At 43.4% G+C, this 21584-nt stretch overlaps 1 protein-coding gene across 1 annotated transcript in view; it reads left to right on the top strand.

Moving 5' to 3' along the window:
* ABTB3 (ankyrin repeat and BTB domain containing 3) overlaps positions 1-15867 on the top strand; it is a gene marked incomplete at both ends in the record, with an annotated part of 169257 nt that extends 153390 nt beyond the window's left edge. The window contains 6 exons of the mRNA XM_080635079.1: positions 6013-6118; positions 6877-6979; positions 8761-8842; positions 9702-9770; positions 12836-12949; positions 15658-15867. Coding sequence (XP_080491205.1) covers positions 6013-6118; positions 6877-6979; positions 8761-8842; positions 9702-9770; positions 12836-12949; positions 15658-15867 — 684 coding nt within the window. The remainder of the gene's footprint in view (positions 1-6012; positions 6119-6876; positions 6980-8760; positions 8843-9701; positions 9771-12835; positions 12950-15657) is intronic.
* Positions 15868-21584: the final 5717 nt, after the last annotated feature.

Raw genomic sequence — 21584 nt, 5'->3', positions numbered from 1 at the left:
CTGCCTGCTCTGCTGCAGCAGAATGTTCAGAAGCTGAGACTTGAGATGGGCATCCTGCTTCTTTATTGCTGTGGTCTTTCTGGATTTAATCCCTCTAAAACAAATGTCAGGAGAGGTTCCTCGGAGAATGTCAACAGACTCAGGTCATACACGGTGGTCAGCAAACACCAGCTTTCCCCCAGGGTCTGCATGTGACCTGGGAAGTGGCACTGGAAGAAGGAGCTGGAAAATTCCCCTTTTTGTCCCTTGCTTCACGATGGGCTGAAATTAATATTTTAAGGTGGGCTTGATTGAAGCTCTGTTTTGCTGTATGAAGCCAGACTACTCCGTTCTGCAGGAAGGGCTTAGGGGATTGGTGAACCCCGTATGGCACTTGGGCAGACACTGGGTTGTAATCAACTCCTGCAGGAAAGCCCTTTCCTAGGAGAGTGTTGTGTATGTTTCTTTTGCTGGGAGACAGACCAGGAAAGACCCCTCTATGCCGGATGAAACTTTACTTCCCTGTTTCCTTGTTGCCTTTCAACAGAAAATTGAGGGCTTACTCTAATAACAGGTTTCATTAGAACGTTTGTTTACCTTTCTTGAAAAAATTAACACCTGAAAATTGAGTATTTTGGCTGATGACTGGAGCACTTTAACTGAAGTAAAATGTGGACTTCCCACAGAGGAGACAGACACACCAAAACCTGCACTAAAAAATAACCCTGAAAACGTTCCAGGATGCTAAAGTGCCTGCTTATGGGTTCCATGGAGCGGCTAATGCCCTTCTGTGCGTCAACTAGTGCCCAGCTTGCGCTCAGTGATTGATCTTTTGGCTGGGGCTTTGAGTGATTTCAGAAGGCAGGTTTCACTGTTCTGAAGAAATTGCAGTGATCTATAACATTGCCTATTGTCATTTGTAGTACTTCTGTGTCTAAACAGTTCAGAATAACCAGGACGAAAGTTATCCACACATGTACATCGTGCATTCCCCATGTGAGATGCGAACGCCAGGTACTGAGTGGCATGTTAATAACTCTTAACTCCGTCTCGTGTTTTCATAACGCAGATTCAGCTTTGTACTAACACAGGTTTGACTCTTTTTTTACCCTCTGTCTGCCTTCTAAAATGATTCCGTGCCAGAGGCAGGAGCGGTTTCTTCATTTACAGTAAATAAATGCCATGGATGTGACACCTGCCCTTTTCTGGGCTCTCACCCAGGGATTAGACTGTGCCTGGGGATCTGAGCTCTTTACATACAATGCACAGCTGTGGTATAAAGAGCCTTTTGAAAGGGAGGCTTGGCAGCTTTCCCAGAAGCGAACTGAAGGGTCCATTTGTGCCTTACCTGTGATTAATTCTTTTCCATGTGTATTTGCAGTGGAAGGACTTGAGCCTGGCACTAACAAAACCCATTTTGTTGTGCAGTTCACTGCCTCTAGCTGTATCTCCAACCTCTGGGGCTTCCCTACCTTTGCAGCTGTTGACTAGTATTAATTATGTGTATGCTACTTAATCATCTAGGAGTGACCCTCTAAAGTGGCATTTAATCCGTTTTGAGGCAGCTGACAAAAGTGAGTTATGCCAGAGGACTGTAGTGGAAACACCTAGACAAGGATGGAAAAGGTTCAGAGGGATGGCTTTGACAGCACCCCAGTTCCATGAACAGTGTGGCTTCTCTGCTTGCTGAGGAGATGTGTATTAAGAGGCAGACACCAGGCCCAGAACAATAAATGTTTTAGGAATTTGAGCGCCTGGCACACTTAGGTTAAAAAAGCATTAATGGGGCAGAGCTGGTGAGGGTAACATCAATGGAAGGAAAACCTAAAGTACTGCTTGGGATTTGAGAAGCAAAGCAAAGCAGCCTGACTTGTTACCTCTGTAGAGGGCACCCACATGGAGGTGGTGGAATATCTGTAAGCCAGTAAGGAGAACTAATGGGCTTGGGTTTTGAGCAGTCCAGAGGGATATGATGTGGGAGTAGAGGAGCCTATGACAAAGAGGAAAGTGAAGCACAGTGGTCAGAGAAGAGCAAAAGTTTAGTCTAACTGATGAATCCTACCAGACTTCTTCCCTTGAGAGTTTGGAGCATAGCCACCAAGATGACATGTACCTTCCACAGGAACTAGACAGAACTGGCTATGTATTTCGCAGCTGTGTCTTATACCTAGTAGGTCCATGTCCCAGAATGGCTAGGCTGGGTTGAACTGGGTAAGCTGAATCGGAGCAAGCTCTTCCAGAGTATGTGCTGAAGTCTGAAGGAGCCTTTCCTGAGTCCTGCCACAGACTTTCATCAGATGGACATTCAAGAAAAAACAGCCCTGTACTCCCCACCCAGGTCTTCGCCTCTTTTCAGATCAATCATTCACTCATCTCTGCTCCAGCAACTTGAAAACCTTCAGCTTTGCTTCAAAAGAATTCCCCTCGCAGTTCAAGTGCATTTACCAGGAGCGGGGGAATTCCTTTAGATCTCTGCTGAAGAACGCTTTTAAGTCAGGAGATTGCTTGTACCTACAAAGCAAAGTTGCTTGCTCACCAACCAACCCTCTGCTGAAAGCACCATCTCCCTGAGAAGATTCACTGTTGTTCCCTGTTCCCTCTCGCCTATCTGTAAACTACCCCTATGGCTATTGTTATTATATCCTATGCCAGGTTTTCTTCCCCCTCCTACAGCAGAATATGCGCATCAGCTCACTTTGTGTGTGAACGCCCATGTCTGAAAGGAACCTGGCTTCGCTCCAGATCTCAGCCTCTCACATCCTGGCACAGTGTTTTCCAACATCAAACTGCAGCAAGAAAACAAACTTCGGTTTGCTCCTCTGGTGTTAATATTGCCACCCACAACTGCTGCAGCAAGCTCTTACAGCTGTTCTTTCACAGTCAGCTGGTAGGGTGATAGGATAAAAGGGGAGGAATTATCCAGCTCCATGCTTAAACAGGATGGATGTGGTAACCAGGGCATCTTCTGAGCTTCCCAGTGTGGGCACTGTGAAAAGGTTGAATAGGCTGGACATGTCCTCCCTCCTCTCTGCTAGATCAATGCTGGTGCCCCAGGTCATGTAGTCATGCATTTGTTCCCAGTTACTTCATAAGCATCCCAGCTCAGCCTGCTCCAACAGCAGGATTTGGCTTAAAAAAGCCACTTTTTTCCCCAGCCATGTAGTCACAGACAAAGCGTTGCTTTCCTCTTTCCTCTCTGCTGCCTCTTTCTGCCTGGTTTATTGGTAAAAGCCATCAGTTGGTCTGTGGGGGGCAGATCCAGATCCACAGCTCTGTGAGCTTGGCTGCATGTGGGGTGGTGTGGGAGGCGAGCTTGCTGTGCTGTAATAGCTCACCACTCCTCTCCCTGTGTCTCAGGGAGAAAACTTGCTGCTGTTTGTTAGCGATGACTCTAAATGAACTTTCTAGACAAGCACATTTTTTAGCCTTTCAGTGGCATGCGTTGTAAGTATTTAATCTTATCGACACAAGCCAAAGGTCTCCAAACCTCCTCTCTGCCAAATGAGATCACAGTCCCGCACTGGAGGTCTGAAGTTCTGCAGTACATCAATCCACTGTCTGCCTGATGGCCTCACTTTCTTTGGTGTGCCAATCCTAAGGTCTCTTTTCTCAAGGTTTTTAAGCATCTCTTACATGAATGTATCACATCTTGAGATAATTTGAGCTGTTTGCACTGTGTTTTTCACAGACTTGTGGGCAGCCAGTGGCAAGGTGGCTTTATAACGGACTTTATAATGAGCTTGTGTCTGCACACCATAGGGTTCATGCCCTGTTGGTGACCCAGGGAGCTGGCAGCACCTTGCCTACATAGGCAGGTTCCCATGGGGTTCATCACGTTGGTTGGAGTTATGAGTAGGGATCTTCACCCACCCGTGTGACTGGGTTTTGCCCGTTCTTCCCTGGTCTCGGTGCACCAGGACATCCTGGCACGTGGTGCCATAGCTCAGACTGGTGAGTGAGACCTCTGGCTCCTAAAGAGGTGCTCAGATACTCCATCAGTGCATTCCCACAGGCACCCCAGAAGGAGGAGATGGGTTGTCTTTATTGATGTATTTGTGCCTTTTTAAAAAGCCATTGCCCAGGCACAGCTGTGGCTGTGACTGGTGAGTTCATGGACCCACTAAAACCTCAGTGGCATAGACAGGACCTGTGCACCCTGGCAGATTCGAGAGGGAGCTGCCAGTAGCTATCCTCTTCAGTGCAGTTACTCTGCTTTATTCACCGCGGGTAAAGGTGAGCATTGCTCTTCCAATTATGCCTCTCCTCTCCAGAAGCGTCCCTCTGCTCCGAACCACAGAATTATTCCTTTCTTGTATTTACTGACTTCTTAGCATCTGCTGGATCCAACTGGGAGCTGCCCTGCTGGTAATCAACATCCCCCCAGACACACTCCTCCCTGACTGACTCAGTCAGCCACAGTGCTTCAGCACAGCCCTTCCGAGCAGAGAAGCAATTGCTCTTTCTGCCCTGTCTGTCTAGAGCTCTCCCAGCCAGCCCTCCTGGCAGCTGAGTCACTTCCTTCTTTAAATCTGGCCTTAAACCTTCCTTTTCTCTTTGCCCTGTGATTCACTCCCTTTGTGAAGCGCTTTGCAGAGGAGATGCCCCCCTGTGCGAGACATGCTCCTTGTCTTGGAGCCACAGTGGTGAGACCCTCTGTGAGGGCTGGTCCCTACACTGTGCTAAATGGTGTCTCTTAGTATCAGTGTTTCTCTTATCTTACCGTTTCTTTCAATGCTGCATCTTGATACAGGAATAGGAGCCAACTCCCGCCTGCAGGCGAGCGCGTGTAATTTCCTTTGACATCAGCGTGTGCCTGTGAGGACACAGCTCTGCCCTTTCCCACCCCATCTGATTAGACGTGGTGAGGGAGTCATTACAAGATCTCTGCTGCTCCTCCTTGTCTCTTGTGGGATTTAAGGAGAACCACTGTTAAAACTGAGCTGAAATGTGCTCAGAGAAGGGACAGCTTCAGTTTCTGCTCTGTAAGCCTGGAGATATTTTTAGTATAACATCTACACTCCTCATATTTTTCTATTAAGATTTAGGGTGTTTTGTCCCTCACTTGCTTATTTCCTTGGCTTTGAACCCTCTCATATCTAACTGCCTCACCTCTTCAGTTTCCTGGTGTGGAACGGAATCACCAACCAAGAGCATAGTTACAAGATGTCATCATGTGGCATCATTGAACTTGGCTAGACCTGCCTCTGTTATCAGCAAAGCATGGGGAAAAATTTGCCAAAGCTTTTAAATCTTGCTTTCGGCCGTGACTTAGGTAGTTAAGCCCTAAATCCATTTCACTATCCTTGCAGCTTAGGCATATGAACACTCAAGTTGCTTAGCACTTACGAAAGTGTCCCGCGGGTGTACCCTTAGAGTCTTGGAAGAAACGCATACGGCCAGGGGCCAGACGTGGTTCTGTTACGGTCTCATGGCTTCCTTAGGACAGTGATGCCCAGGCTAGTGCTAGTGGTGTAAGAGCACATTAATGAAACATTTGGGAATGAATGGGGAGAAATTCAGTGGCAGACTGTGGTGCTTTGATCACTTTGTAGGGGACAGTCTGTTTGTGAGATTGTTGCTTCTAGAAATGCATGCAGGCTGTACAGCTGTATCTGTTTGTAGCTCTGGTTTTTTAAAACATGATCAATGACCATTTTCTAGAGAGTGACAAAAAGTCATTTTCCAGTACAGCAAGCCTGCAAATAAACTGAAATCACTATTGTAAGGGAGCTTTGTTTCTATGGAGGGGACAGGAGCTATGGAGTTTTTTAGAAATGAAGACCTGTGGTCCAAGGAGAGGACTTTCCCTTTTTAACTGAGTCTTATAGGAGACACAGCAATCAAGTAAAAGAGAATTGTCATTTCTAACAAATACTGATAATCCTAAGATCTGATTTTTAATGAAGCTTCAGCAATTGCATTCTTCAGCTTCAAAACAGGCAATTCTTGAGAACAATGTAACATCTCCTTGGCATACTGATGTTCCTTTGAACAATGAGCTTACATTGCATATATCTGTTTTCTTTTGCTTAGAATGAAGTGATCAGCCAGCAGCTCTCTGTCATTTTCACTCATTGCTATGGACCCTACCCTATTCCGAAGCTTGTTGAAATTAAGCGCAAGCAGACCTCTCGCCTCGGTAAGCATGGCTTGAAAATGCTTGTTGGTTCTCAAAGGACAGCTGTGGGAAGTCTGTGTCTTGGCTGTGTGCTGGGTCAGCACGAGTCAAAGGAAAACCTGAATCTGAAAGGCAGAACTAGAAAAAGGGCCCCAAACTTAGCCTGACCTGAAACTCCCACTGAAATCAGGGGGGTCATCAGGTGTGTTACAGTGGGACCATAAATCTGCAAAGATTTGGAATCTAAGCTTGGAGCCAAATGTCTGCCCACATATGAAAATGCTGTGGCTGGCTGTGGGTGATGCCGGGCTAGCACAGCCCTTCTTGCCTGCTGACAGAGCCCAGGTCATTTTAACGTGACCAAGAGAAGGACAGAGGTTTTCCAGCACCCTCTTCTCCTGGGCAGAAAGACTTCCCCACACAGGGAGAGGGATGTAACAGGGTATAAGTAAGCATAGGGCCCTCCAGCATCCATGCAACTGTAGTTTGCTTTGGGTAGCAGAGCTGGGAGGCTGTGCCGGCTCCGCTCGGCGGGGATGGCTGGCTGTCAGCAAAGGTCCTCACAGACTTCAAAGCTTTGAATTCTCTTCATCTGAACTCCATGTGGCTGTCTGGGGTCTCAGGCTGTCTCCAACAGCTTCATAGGCTTTACTCTTTAATTAAAAACAATATCCTTTTACGCTATTGTCATCTTTTATCAAGCCAGGATAATATTCTGTACATTCATGACCAAAGTTATTGGCTTTTTTTTTTTCTTTTTCTTCTTTTTGTGATTCTAGATCCCCATTTTCTTAACAACAAAGAGATGTCAGATGTTACATTTCTGGTGGAAGGAAGACCATTTTATGCACATAGAGTGTTGCTATTTACTGCATCACCAAGGTAAAATAAAGAGGCATTTCTGGTCTTGTAACAAAAATCAAACTTAATTTTGTGGTTTGGTTTTGTTGGGGTGTTGGGGTTTCTTTTGTAGGTGGTTGGGGGGGGTTGTTGGGGTTTTTTTGGTTTTTTATGTTAAGATTCTTTGAAGGTTAGTGGCCCAGTCTTCAAGTTTTTCCTAAGAAGAACATCTCAACAGCTGTTTCTTGTTGATCTGCAGGGTGTTTAACAAGTCCTGCCATCACTAGGTTCCTACCCAGTAAATAATCCATGCTTCTGGCCATGCATCTGACTTCATTCCACTGAGGCACATTTGCATGGAGCTCATTGCTGCATCCAGCTCTTGATCGTAGAGGAGTCTTTTAATATTTTTATTCCTAATGATTTATCCTGTCAGTGGCTAAATCCTGCCTTGCATCGGTGTAGGCAGTCCCCAGCAAAACCAAACTCCCATCACTACTTTCATTGACAGCATTTGACCCTTTTAAAATAAAATTAAGTAACTATGAAACGTATCATACTATATCCAAAGACAGTATTTGTCGTCTGTTCCCTGTGCTCAGAAGGCTGGACGTGGGTTACCCAGCACAACCCAAACCTTATTTGTATGCGGCTTTATAACTAAAGGTGTGCTTTGAAACAACTTTAGCTGGCCCTCCATAGGAGCTTATTTCAAGATGTGTCAAGGACAAGCCACTGAGTTTGGGTAGTTGAGCTACTGTGGAAACTGATGCTAGTTGTGCTGCCAACCCACAGCACAGAGTAAAGAGATTTGCAGAAAGAAACTGCAGTATCTAACTCTGCCTTCTATTAAGAAATGGGTGTTTTGGTTTTGAGCTTATTGGTAGAGGTACAAACATGTTCCAAACTCCAGCTTTAAACCTAGTAAATTGTGTTCATAATAGAATTTGACACTACTAAAAGCAAAACAATTGTTACATGTATATTAATTAACAAGATACAGTCATCATGTGGAAAAGGTTACCATCCAGCAAGTGCTTGTCTTGATAGATAAGCCAAGCTTCGCACTACTGTTAGAAGGTCAGGTGAATTACCAAAAAGAGGAAGTACAAGGGCAGAGGTTTCTGACAGTGTATTTCCTATTTTTGCCTTCTGATCAAATGGGAATATCTGGTTTTGAGAAATAGATTGCTACGTATAGATATGTCTCACATAAATCTGCAATTATTAACTTAGAATGTGGGGTTTTCTCCAGAAACTTGTGTCTGAATTTCAGATTTTGATAATGAGAGAACAGCAACTTGTCCAGTTTTCTCTCCTGCCTCTTCTTACACAAGTGTACTGAGCCTACGTATATATAGCATTAAAAGTCTTAGTGTAGCTGCTTTAATATTTTTCTCCAAAACGCTTTTTTTAAAGCAGCATAATGGACATAGGCCAAAATTTATGTCCTTCAAAAAAAGAAAGTGTGTAGTTTTTAAATGTTTTATGTCTTCCTAAAAGATCATGTTGCCTCCAAGGGGTGAGGGGGAAAGAAAACAATGGTTTTGGTTTTGTAACAATGCACCATTAGAGAACCTGAATTTCTTATGTACATTTTATTTTGTTGTGGTATTAGATGTATTTTTCCAAAATCTCAGATTGAAATCTCCTGAAAGAGTGGCATCTTCCTTTTGGTTTGAACTTTATGTCAGTGTCTAAATCTTGATGCATTTTAGTGACAAATCCATTCATTTCAGTGTACTGTGTTTGCAAGAGCCGATACTGTGCCTTTTCACAGAGATAATTGGGCTGTTATTTCAATCTTGCTCCTTTTTATCTAGGTTTAAAGCACTGCTGTCTAGCAAGCCTGCATCTGATAGTACTTGTATTGAGATCAACTATGTGAAGTACCCCATCTTTCAGGTAAAGTCAGTTCTCACATTGAATTTGAATGGAACATGTAATAGGAACATCGTACATACATGCCCTGTCCAGATTAGTACGTATGTATTTGGAAAACACATAGCTCAGAGTAGTGGTTTCATGAGCACAAGTTTCACCTCCGTTTATACCCTAAGCAGCAGAGTGCTACTGATTGCAAACGTTGTGCCCAACCAGATTCAATAGCATGTATATGGGATGTGCAGACAAAGCAGAGCATATCAAGGTAAAGCACCTGACTCTTTTTTCTCTTGCTCGCTCTTTCTCTATTTAATGGACAGACTTGCAAGAGAAACAGTTCATTCCGTATCTGAGCAGTATTGTTCAATCAATTTTTTGCCATGAAAATACAGAGCTTTCTTTCTGTATCTGAAGTGTATACACGTATATGCTTCCCTCTATTTGAGTCAGAGCTCAGACAGTTCCATGTATCGACTGCTACTGCTGCAGATAATTCCCAGCTGTCTACAGTAACTTTAGGCTTGCTGGAAGCTCACTGCAGAGGGATCTTAGCTGGCTTGTATTACAATGCAGAGCTTCCCCCACTCTTTCTCATCATCCATGCATGCCCACACACAGCTGGGTGAAGGTGGGGGTGCCACTGGCAGGGAAGGAATAAGGGAATAACCATTATATATGCTATGTTTTCCTGAATCAGTGATGTACTTTGAGAGAGAGAGTAACAAAATATATCCTGAAATTGGGAGGTTTGGGCTGGTTTTATTTACAAATCATTGGTGGTGTTGGAGAGCCTTAGGTATTGCCTGCAATCTTTACATCACTCCCTGTTCCCTGATGTCTTGGATTGCTTTTTATAAACACTTCCTTTGTTTTATTACAGCTGGTTATGCAGTATCTTTATTATGGAGGTGCAGAGTCACTCCTGATTAAAAATAATGAAATTATGGAGGTAAGAGACATTTATCTTAATTGCAATGGAAGCAATGCTAAGTGATCTCTGCACCGTTCACCAAAGGGCATGTGGCCATTGGGCAAGATATGAGCACTCCTGTCTACAGTCCTGCAGATTCTCTGTCGCCTTCTCTGCCAGTCAATTGTTATGGTAACTTTCGCCGATATGAAGTTGACTGTCAGAGAAGCGAGAGTAGAAAAGCTATGATAATCAAGCCCCTCAAAAATATCTGAAATAAAAATATATAGTTAGATGCTTTGAGAGGCTCTTTCAAGGAAATGCAAAGCTGGTGTTACCACAATCTGGAATCAGCCCCCAACAGCATAGTATAGCATCCTCTCTCTCTTTCAGCCTGATAGGTGAGGTGCTCTGCTACAGCTGGGCCAGTCAGCTTCCCTCTGACATACTCTTGCTTTTATGTTTATTAGCTCAGGCTTGCATGTCCAAACCCATCTCAACAGCATAAAAGCATCCAGTTGGGTTCTTCACTCGGGAGAATTCTTGGGCATGTACCAGGCTTTAACCATGCAAGAAAACCCACTGGAATCACAGTTCAGTTCAATTTCAAGCATGTGACTGTCAAGTTTTCTGAATAATACTTTAAGCTGCTCTCTGAGCTACAGAGACTTCTTTGCCCCTTTCTCACTGGATTTAAAACATCCAGTGCCGTTGTGCCCATTTGTGAAAGTCAAACCAAGCCAGCTAGACTGACTGAGCTGTCAATGTAGCCACACATCTGCAACCTCTATGGATGTTAAGTCATCCTCTTCCAAATACTGTGTGCTGTCATTGCTAGCTATGATCAACCTAATGACCTCAACTAAACTGAACTAAGAGATATTAGAGCAAATTCTTGATAGCCATTGAGGGAGTTTTCCTGTTGACAGTCACCAAATTATGGCAGCCAAAAATAATACAGGACAGTAAATACTAAAATCTTAAACAGCTAGTGTACAGATTATAGTCTACCACCATGATGTTTTATTGTTACTTACATTAGTTAGTCTGTCCCTGTGACTCTGTTGCCTGGGGCATCTATGCAAGGCTTGGCTTTTACCAAAGTACTGCTAACCACAAATTGAGAGCAATTCTTTGCGGTACAAGTGGCCAGGGCGAATCGATTCTGATGGGTCCAGAGACATCTGTACCAGCCCTGCTGGCAGTCAGAGGATGGAACTGGTCAGGACTGAAATTACCCCTTTCTGGTGCAGGCGGTGGATTCTCAACTAAGCATACCCACACTGACTTTCTGATCTCTATAGGACAAGGTCACTGATTCTCATACCTTGTATGAAATCTCATATGATTTCACTTGTAGTTTTGAAAGAAGCTCCTGAATTTCTTACCCTCCCTGGAATAAGGAGTCTTAGACGAGGCAGTGCAACAGCTTTATAGAGATGTCCGTGTTGCCACCTAGGCTGTTAAAAAGCTTGCGCTGCAGTTCAGCTGGCAGCTTGCTCTACTTTTGTGACATCTCAAAACTTCTGTGACTCAAGAATGTATGACTGATTGATTGATCTGTTGATAACAGATCTAGCCACGGTTCCTCACGGTTTACAGTAATTACAAACCAGCACGTGACTGCTTGAGCCACAGAGACAGCTGGAATAGGATTAGGCTTTATCTTTCAAAACTGCATTTAGCAACTTGCCTTATTACAAATAAGATAACAAGAAGCGCCAGAAATACTCCACAGAAATCTTTGCTGCAATTCATAATTGGGGCCAGCTGGCTGCTATCACATCAGCACTGCAGATTTTGAACACTTGGATTTATTTATGGGATTAAAGCAGAGCTCAAGCAGACTGCATAGGAGAAGTTAGAGTAATGTCATGGAAATTTCAGGGGTTTGTTCCCCAGTGCTCCTACCTAGTGGCATGAAAGCTCTTTTGGGATTCACAGGATAGCTTTTTGTCAGGCAGTTATTGATGGTAAGGGCCATATAAATGCCTAAACACCTGAACAGCTTGGCCTGAGAGACCTGGCTGGATTAGAGCAAGGTGTCAACAGTGAAGGACCCCTGCTTCCTAAGCCAGAGCACAGAGCAAGAGGCAATGACTTAACATGAAAAGACAGAAAATGAAATCCCTTTTCCCTGCTGTGAAAGGACAGAAAGGGAGCAATAGGAGAAATCTTGGCACTACTGAAATCAGTTGGAGAAACCAAAATTTAAGCTATTTTCACCCCGTGGATTCAGGTCAGATCCCAAGGCAGTACCAATCCAGGTAGTATATCCATAGGGTGGATGCAGGGCTAAAGAGGGAGGTCAGCTTGAGTCCTGTTGGCAGGAGAGTCATGGTGGTACAGCAATGCAGAGACGACACTAATGTGAGTGTTAACTAGGCACTGCCTCGCACCAAGCTCGTTCCACCTTTGCATTGTATCCCACTGTGCACCCACTCCTTGGAGTAACGTGGAGCCAGCCAGTGTTTTAGTGGCCACAGCCTAGACGTGACCTTACTGCTGCTAACAAGATAGAGCAAGGCGCATGTGGAGGTCTGATTCCACTTCCTTGAGCCTGCTGAGATGACAGATTTGAAGTTTATTGCCTCTCTAGACTTTTAAGTCTGCCCAGGGTGGTCATCATCATCTGGTTTGAATTCCTCTGTCCTCTTGTCCTGGTCCTTCTGCTGACATCCCCATACCCAGCCTAGGTGCTCTGTTTCAGCTACAGCTTGGGGAGTGGTTGAACCAGAACTTTTTTTTTCTTGGAATGTAATTGCAGATCCCTTCTTGCCAAGTCATGATGCAAAGTGACCAGAGACTCTCCAAGCTGCCGTTTCCTTTTTCTCTTTTCCCCCCACCAAGGCCCCTATTCCAGAGTTAGCATATGGGTCTGAGCAGCCTGTGGTGGTCTCTCCATGGACAGCTTCCCCCAGTATGATCTAGAGGGGACTGCAAAGGGTTGAAGCAACCAAGCAACCTTCTCATTCTGACTATCAGTACTTTCATGCTAACTGAAGCAGGGGCAGAGAAAGAAATATAATGAAACAGTGAAGAAGAAAGCTCTGATTCCATATCACTCAGCAGTTTTGACTATTTTTTCTCTTCTTTTTTTTTAGCTTCTCTCTGCTGCTAAATTTTTCCAGCTTGAAGCTTTACAACGACACTGTGAGATCATTTGTGCAAAAAGCATTAATACAGAAAACTGTGTGGATATTTATAATCATGCCAAGGTAAAAATAACTGCATATGCTTGCATGTTATGTGTCTGTCCTCATATCCATAGGTCACTGTTATGATAAGTAGTGATACATACATACATATATCGTATGCTTAGTATGTATCTAAGATTTGTCATTAATTTACTGTGACTGAGTGGCCAATAGGTACCTAGTATAGTGACAGTCCTAAATCATGTAGTGTAAGAGCATCAGTGGCAACTTCTCACCTCCTTCCCTAAGTGGTTCAAATTCAATTTGAGTGTACCACCGCGTGGCAGATCTGCCCCTTGTCATGCAACCCAAACTGCTGCGTTATTCAACAGGAAATCACCGAAGTGAGTAAGACACCTCTCTTTCACCTTTCGAGCCACATGGTTCCGTTACAATTCGTCTTTGCCTCCTGCCTGAAGCCCACTGAGGTGATATACTCAATGCTGGTGACAGCTTGTCAATATATAAAAATGCCGTGCTGTCAAAGTACAGCGTCTCAGAGCCATGCAAGGATGGTAATGAGAATTTTGTGTCTCAGAGAGATTTGCAGCTTCCTAACTGGAATCAAATTATTTACTTAGCTTGTGAAGGGGCCTAAGCCATTAGGCATAAAAGCATGGCATTTTTTTGACCTGGAAAACCTATTTTCGCTCGTTGATGGAGGTGGTTGCCACATTGATTAGTTTCATCTCCTCCTTTTGTGTACTTAGTGGTTAGACTTTCATTCAGAAGACGGAAATGATACACAAATAATTGCGACAAAATATTTTTAGAGCATTCCTTAGATGATTTTTTCTAAACTTACATGGTCTATATGAATGATAAATGGTGCAGTATGACATGGAGGCTTGATTGAACACAGTAATCCTGCAGACTGCTCCAAACCCCTGCAGATCGCTCCAAACCCCTGCAGATCTGACCTCTATTCACATTATCAGGTATTTCTTACAGAAAGTAGTAATGTTAAGTCTTGATGTACAGATACCATGCAATCAGTGTTTGAAATAGCATAAGTTCCACCTATAAAATGAATAAGAAATGAGTTTTATCTGCAGGTCCCTTTATTGTAATAGAAAAATAAAGTCAGCAGTGCAAGAATCTTTTGAAAAATACCTGATTTGTCTTCTAGCTCATGTAGGAGCTTCTCAGTTTTTATTAGTTACTAAAAGTAAAATGAATGATTTTGGTTTAAAATCACATGTTTTCTTTGAATTGTGAAATGTAGCTGTTTGAATTGAAGAAAATTCTTACATGGAACTTTACACCTGTCTAAGGGACTTGCATACCACTGGTGCTGGGACTGAATAAACCCAGTGATTAAATCCAGCTCCTTGTTTGCCTGCAAGGGCCCCAGCCTGCAAAGTTTTTTTGCCTGCATCTTCCAGTGGTGGCAGTGGAAATGGTGTCCTTGAGAGGCTTTCATGGCCAGGGTCATGTTAGCACTGGTATGGGTTGCGCACCGCAGAGATAGCCAAGCTAGCTGTGGATGAAATCTTGACTTCACTAAGCCACATCACCCTAGAGCTCTGCATGGGCTAGTTTACTTAGCTTCCAGTATATTACATGGGCTAAGCTTCATATTGCTATAGCTAGAAGGTGTTCAGGACCTGAACTAACACATTTAAAGCTAGTTTGGATACCTCTCTATTATGCTGTCTGCAGAGAAGAGAAGGCTCTCCATCTTTTGGTTCCCTGTCTGTGTGATGCGCAGGTGATTAATCTGAGCACAGATTGTTCTGCCCAGAGTGCTCCTGTCACACAGTAGCTTCATTTGTTTGTTATGTGAATATGAGATAATGGTATGTGGTGGAAGAGGCCAGATGGTTGTGATGAGCCAGAGGAGCTCACACGCAGTTTAAGTGCAGCTTGCCAGCCAGCTGTCTGCTTTTCCATGTTGCTCTCCGAAGCGTGGAAGAAACTCGTGTTAGACAGCAGTTAGAATGGGAATAAGGTGAGCAGGCACTGAAGCCAGGAACCACCACATCAGCCTGAAGCAGGTTTTAAGTAACTTGCTCCTGCTGTAGGTACCATTTCTAGTCTTTGCAAGCTTAGCTGCGTCTGCAGGCGCTCAGGTGGTGCTGAGACCTGCCTGTCCAGACGGGGATGTGCAAACAGGTTGGCCTAGAGACTCTTTACTCAGAGCTCAGACTTTGCAGGAGCTTACTTGGGTGAGAGGGTAGGCTGAGCACTACTCTATACTTGCATGCTTATAATTACAGCTATAGCGGCATATTGTGGCTATACTCTTTGTATGACCACAGGATCTACAGATTTGAGCAACCTGGTCTAGTGGAAGGTGTCCCTGCCCATGGCAGGGGTTTGGAATTGGATGAGCTTTAAGGTCCTTTCCAATCCAAAACCATTCTATGATTCTGTGACCAATACAGGTCACCCATCAAAGGACCAGCATGGGTCATTTAAGGTTTGCTCATACATTTTCACTCACACGTTTAAGGTTTGTTCTACATGTGCTCTACAAATCTCCATTTCCCCTCTAAAGATTTCTCAAAGCATGAAACTTTGCCTGACAGGTTTCTGCAGTCATATGTCCCATCCTTACTAAGGATGGCATTCATGAAACTTGGTCTGTAGTATGTTTGCCCAGACATACATGTGTAAGCATTACTGTGCCTGTCTGAAAGGCTTAGCTTGTGTGTTTGTTTGTATGCAGCTCTTATGCACTGTATTTGCTGAACGGGTTTACCTTTCTCCAATTTCATTTCTTGTAGTTTCTCGGAGTCACAGAACTATCTTCCTATTGTGAAGGCTACTTTCTAAAAAATATGATGGTCCTCATTGAAAACGAAGCGTTCAAACAGCTGTTGTATGACAAGAACGGAGAAACGTCTGGTCAAAATGTACTACAGGACTTACAGAGGACGTTGGCCACAAGGATTCAGTCAATCCATTTGTCTTCTTCAAAGGGCTCCATTGTGTAAAGCTGAGGAAGACGGTAACGCTCTAATAAAGACCCTGCGAGTTAAGTCTGCTGTGACAGTTGCCTAAACCCATTGCAGTTGCTTAAACAACTACAAAAAAAGTAATTAAAAAAATTCTACTTTGCATCCAAATAGTTCTGTGTTGGCCAAAGGTGCTGCGCTGGGGCCGCGGCCCTGTCTGGATGAGGGAGTGTGGAAGACAAAAGCTCCTCCATGTTTTTGAGCAAACAGGGTACCAGTGTATCCAGTGAATTGCTGTTGTACTCAGTTTCTGAACACAAACATAACACACACACACACACACGCACACACGTGGTCATGGAGCTTGATGCCAACAAAAGCCAGAACTCAGTGAACAGCAGAAGCCCCTGACTGAGCGGTGGTGCCGGGGAACACCAGAATTGACCAATTGATCACTTAAGGCAGATTTGTTCCTGTGTTACATACTTAAGAACTATATCTGTCCTGGAGTCCATTATCTCATGAATTTAAGAAATGTAAGAACTGTTACTACTGTCAAGCAAAGATTGACTGTATTAGAGAGTGGGTAAGACTGTTGCAGCTGAGGGAATATACTGACAGATTTTTAGGGGTGGGAACTTTTTAAATTGTTCATAAAAAATAACGGGGTGGCCTTGTAGTTTAAAAATGATTTCTTAAGCTTAAAATTTCATTTTCAACAGAGCTGTGTTTGAGGATATATGTAACATGTTTTGGTTTTTTAAATGGTAAAATGTACATTGTGTAAACATACATATGATCAAGTTTTGCTTGTATTCTTTCCTAGGGTGGTATAATCTTGCCTAACAGGCTATGATTACACCAAAGAGGTACATTACCCAGACTATCTCTAATACAGTAGTTGGGGGGTGGGGGGCGGGCAGGAGAACTGCATGCTACTCATGATTTGGGGTTGAAAACAATGACAAACTCAACATGCATTTGCATGGTAACTGTACCTGTGAGATGTTAGGTTCGTGCTTCGTTTCGCCAAGACAAATGCAGTGTTACTTCTTGTCAAACTTCATTTGTGAAATTAGCACATTTTTTCGTTTGGTGCGATTGGTTGTGATACGATACCCCTGGAGACCCTTCTTGAGGTGCTGATTTCTGTTTGTTAACAGTGAGGTGATAATAACAGGTTTTTACTTCAGTCATGTGTTGACACTTTGCTACTGGCCGGAGATTGTGTTTGAGTTAGACTTTTTTAAGCTATAATTAAATGTGTATGATAAAATGATTTCTCAGTGTATCCTGAGAATGTATAGGTTATCTACAGTGCAGGGGTTGGTGGGGGGTGTGATTTAATGTTAAAGCTTTGTTTATTTTGCAGCATAATGTTTGCAAAGCAGATCTGCTATGTGCCACAACATTCCTGATCCTGTGTCTCTGAAAACCATAGCAAGAAGTAGGCAAAGATGTTGCCTTCTCCATGGCAAATTGACATTCATGTATTTATTCATGTCTAGGATGCTGTTCAGAAACTGTGCCCAGTTCATAGACTTTAGAAGTTTTATTTTGACAGTGCATGTTAACCTCTTGTTCTTTTGTTGAATTATCTACATTGAGTGCTCTTCCATGTTGGTAGCTTTTGGCATGCTGAGTGAACACAGTTTTGGCTCTAGTTACCAACACGGTAGGAAGCTAGTTTATGACTCTGAGGTGTAAATCCTCCTGTGTGCTTGGTCTTTTAAAGCCTCTGCAGTTTCTGCAACACATTAAAAAATGTCTGAACTACCACTAATGTCGCAGAGACTCAGCATGTCAGTCAATTAGACCTTTTTTTTCCCCTGCATATAGTAGATGTTCACACAAGATGCTGTCTGGAACATTTGGTTAATGGCAACTTCTGTGTGAACACTGCGATCCTAGTGAAGCAAGACCATGGTTGACGCAGAGCAACACGCAGGGGTGCTTGTTGTCATTTGGTGTGTGTCCTTTTCTATGGAAACCCATCTTTCCATGCCAGTGATAACTGGATAGAAGCAGACCTCACCCCACAGCTTCATGGTTTAAAATAGCAAAGTTTTCCAAACAGTAATGATGATACTAAAATTCTTCTCTTGGGTACACGCGTAGTGCCCAACAAAATCATCAGGAGTTGTGTATTTGTATATCCATAGGCAAAATAGTTTTTTCTAGAAAACATGCCCACAGGTATACATATATATATATTAATCTGGCATCAAATGCTATAGTGAGAACCACAGATGCTGTACCCCTCTTTCTAGCTCAAATACTATGTTTTGGTAAGGGGATGTAGACTCCTGTGTGTACAGCCTGCCCCTTGAAGGTGATGTCTTTTGAACATTTGCATGAACCTGCCTGGAACCCATTAGGAAGGGAACACTGATAACTGTACAAGTTGTTCCGATGAGTTGAGAGTATCCGTGGTGACGTTCACTGGTTTTCATTCAGAGAAAAAGAGCTTAATATCCTTTGGCTGTACGTGAACTGAGTGTTTGGGCACTCAAAGGCCAACACAAGCCAAAAGCTCTAGCAGCAGAGTGCAGATGCCTCCAACCACACACTGCACAAGCCTGCCAGCAGAGCAGCGCCAGCCCATGCACTCCTGTATCCCTTTGCTCCTTTGGGTCCTTGTGAATGTGGATTGCTGAGCACAACAGAAATTGTGGCACCCACTGGTGCTGTGAGATCTGCTTTATTGGTGTCTGGCAAATGGTAGGAGAGAACAAGCCCCTAGAAGCTATCATTCAAAGCTGTTACAGTCAGGGATTGCAGCTATTGATTTATAAAGAAGTAACTTTAAGCCTTCAAAACTCTAGTAATCCCAAAGTCACAGATGTATAGCTGAAGGGAACCTAAAAAAAACAAGAACCGTAACTTTCAATTCCATGCCAGATAGTGTGCAGCTTGCACACAGGGATAACAGGGATCCATGACCTTCACCTCCCTCATAACCAGAAGGTCTTCCTAAGAAACTGCAATTTACTGCAAAAAGAGCCACTTTTCCTTCAAGCCCTGATTGAAAGGGAGAAGGGACGATCTTACAGGATCTTCTTATAAGCTTACTCTATGTATTAGATTAATCATCCTACTTTCCTCCCTGGTATAGTCTTTTCTAGTTCTTTTGCTGTTATTTTCTATGTCTCTAATTTTTGCTGTCATTCCTTTCATTACTCCCCAGTTTCCCCAAAACACAGCACTCCAGCAAGGGTTTTATACAGTAACAAGCCAAGCAGCGTTAACTGTCTCCTGTGGTTTATATAAAGCATATCAGAAAATATATCCTGGAATATTTTCTACAAGAACACCCCATGGCTGACTTTGATCTAGTTTGTCTTCTCTTTAATTCCTGGGTGATTCGCTGCTGCTTTCCCAGGAGTTCCCATTTTGATTTGTGCATTTGTTTACTGCACCTTCCACAGTATACCACTTTCAACTTGTCTTTATTAAACTTGTTCTGCTTTAATTGGGGCAATTTCCCCACTTCATCAAGATCAGTTGCAATTCTGATCTTGTCTTCTAGCCTGTTTCATAATCTCCAAGCTTTATTGTACATGGCTTCATGCATGGATTCTTCATTCCATTAATCTGGGGCTGGGGAGGGGAAGGTCTCTGTTGTCAGTTTAATCTAAAAAGCAGTGTGAGTTTCAGTGGGTGCCCATGAATACCATGCCTATCAGATAAGGCTCTTTCCAGCAGAGCTTTTTATTAGCATTTTTTAGAGAGATGGTGTTATCATCTTGGAAAATAAAACACCTTCTGCTTCTTTAGTCTTTGTATGAGTTGCAGTAAGTTACAAATTTTGAGGGAAGATATTAGCTCCAACCTAGGTGAAATGGAAAAAAATACAACATCCTTAGAAAAACTTGTGATTTTCTTCTTTAATCATAACTTTCCAGCCTTTAATGAGTGAAGAGCTGTTTTGGTTCCTTTCCATCTGTCTTTTTTATACTAATCCAGTGCTGTAGTATTGGAGGACTTGCAGGCATCATGGCAGATCTTTTCCTTCTGCCTCTCCACGAGGTCCTTCCTGAGTTTCCAGAATTTCCTCACTTTGCCTCACATTCTGCCAGTTGCCACACTTCCAAGGGTTTTCTTTTTCTCTAGAGCCCTACTGGATGCTTTCCCAAGCCCAGAAAGAATATCTGTGTTCTCCTGAATGGGCAGTTTTCCAATAATTGGCTTGAGAGCTGGGAAGAGAAAAGGACGGGAAATGCAGGAGGGCAAAGGTTTTGGACATCACAGAGTAAGGCTGGTATTATTTTCACGACAAAAGTCAGCACTGTCTACTTGTTTCTCAGATATTCCCGTGATCTGTTCCTTCTGCCTGCTGTCCTCTAAACACAGCTGGTGGCCAGATGCCGTGTTCTGGGAAAGGGCCAGCTTTCTAACGGCTGAGACTTCTTTTCTTTTCTCTTCTCCAGCTAAAAGTTTTGCCTGCTTGGTCTCAGCTTCAGAGTAGATTTGTGCAAATGTCTATTAAAGACAGAGGAAACATCTTTAAAGAGGTGTGAAGGCTCAGTAGCCAGGCTCCTATTGGCACTAATGAGAGCTGCTTGCTGAATCCTCCACATGCTGCTTTTGACACTGAGCCTTTTTGTGTTGAATACCCACTGGCTTCATACCAAATGCTGCACAAGTCCTGGATGGGCTGCAGTGTGTGGTGTGCTGGGGGATTTCTGAAATTCTAGCTTTGTTTCAGAGCGCAGCACCACGTGCTGCTCTTTGAAGATTAAAGGAAAAAGGGAAATCCTCAGTTTGTACTGAAATAAACTGCTCTGAGGTGGTGCAGTGAGGAAAAAGAAAAAGCATCACTTCTCCCCATCTCTTATCCCCCTCCCTGTACCTGTCTAAAATCAGGGAAGGGTTCTGTTATGGCATGCAATGCAGCTAGGTCTGTGGGGACTCGGCATGCAGGACCCTAAGTTGGGTTCTTATGTTCAAGAAAAATACAGGTGGTGTTAAAGTTCACACATCCACATACTCAGGGCAAGCCTCAGGCCATACTAGGGAGTAAGCCATTCCTTGTGCTCTTGTCTATGGTTAAATCCTCGGAGAAGTGGAGAACCTGCAGAACTTGTCGTTGATTGCAGGTGTTCAGTGTCCCCACAGGAGCTGGCTCTGTCTTAAAACTTGCTGAAAAATGATATCCCAAAGCCTCTGCTCACTAAAGCTGCCTCTGAAGTCAGTGGATGGTATTTTATTTTGGGGGATTGAATGAGAGTTACCTGAAGTCAAAGGCTTGAAGTTAGTTTGTTTGACAAAGTGTCTTTCATGTGAGGCTGTGCAAGCACTTTACAAAAGTGAAGGGCCTGATGTTGCTTTCATCCTCTGGCCCAGAGATGTTGAAATACATAAGCATTTAAAGAGCTGATTGCGATTTGTCCTAATATTTAATAAACTAGCATGCAGAAAGTTAGCCTTGAAATAGCACTCAAATAATATCTGAAACCCTATAGATGAGAACATCACTAATTTTAGATGTCTACCTATACACGCAACATTGGTATCTCTAACTCGCAGCAATTCCAATCACATCTTCCATAGGTTTGTAACAAAATTAATGTTTTGTTAGTTTTTAACCTGTTATTTATTTTAAGATAAGGCCTGTTATCTTCAGTAGGTGAAAACTGACCGCTCTGACCAGATCATCACATTTCAAGTAGAATTGCATCTGACCTACCATTTGTAACTGTCCTCCATGAGCAAAAAATAGCGAAGCTGAGTCTTCAGCTGTGAGTCAATGATCC

Source organism: Psittacula echo (assembly GCF_963264785.1).
Source record: "Psittacula echo genome assembly, chromosome: 1".
Lineage (NCBI taxonomy): Eukaryota > Metazoa > Chordata > Aves > Psittaciformes > Psittacidae > Psittacula > Psittacula echo.
The sequence above is the reverse complement of the archived record's forward strand: the minus strand, read 5'-3'. Positions and strand labels throughout refer to the sequence as shown.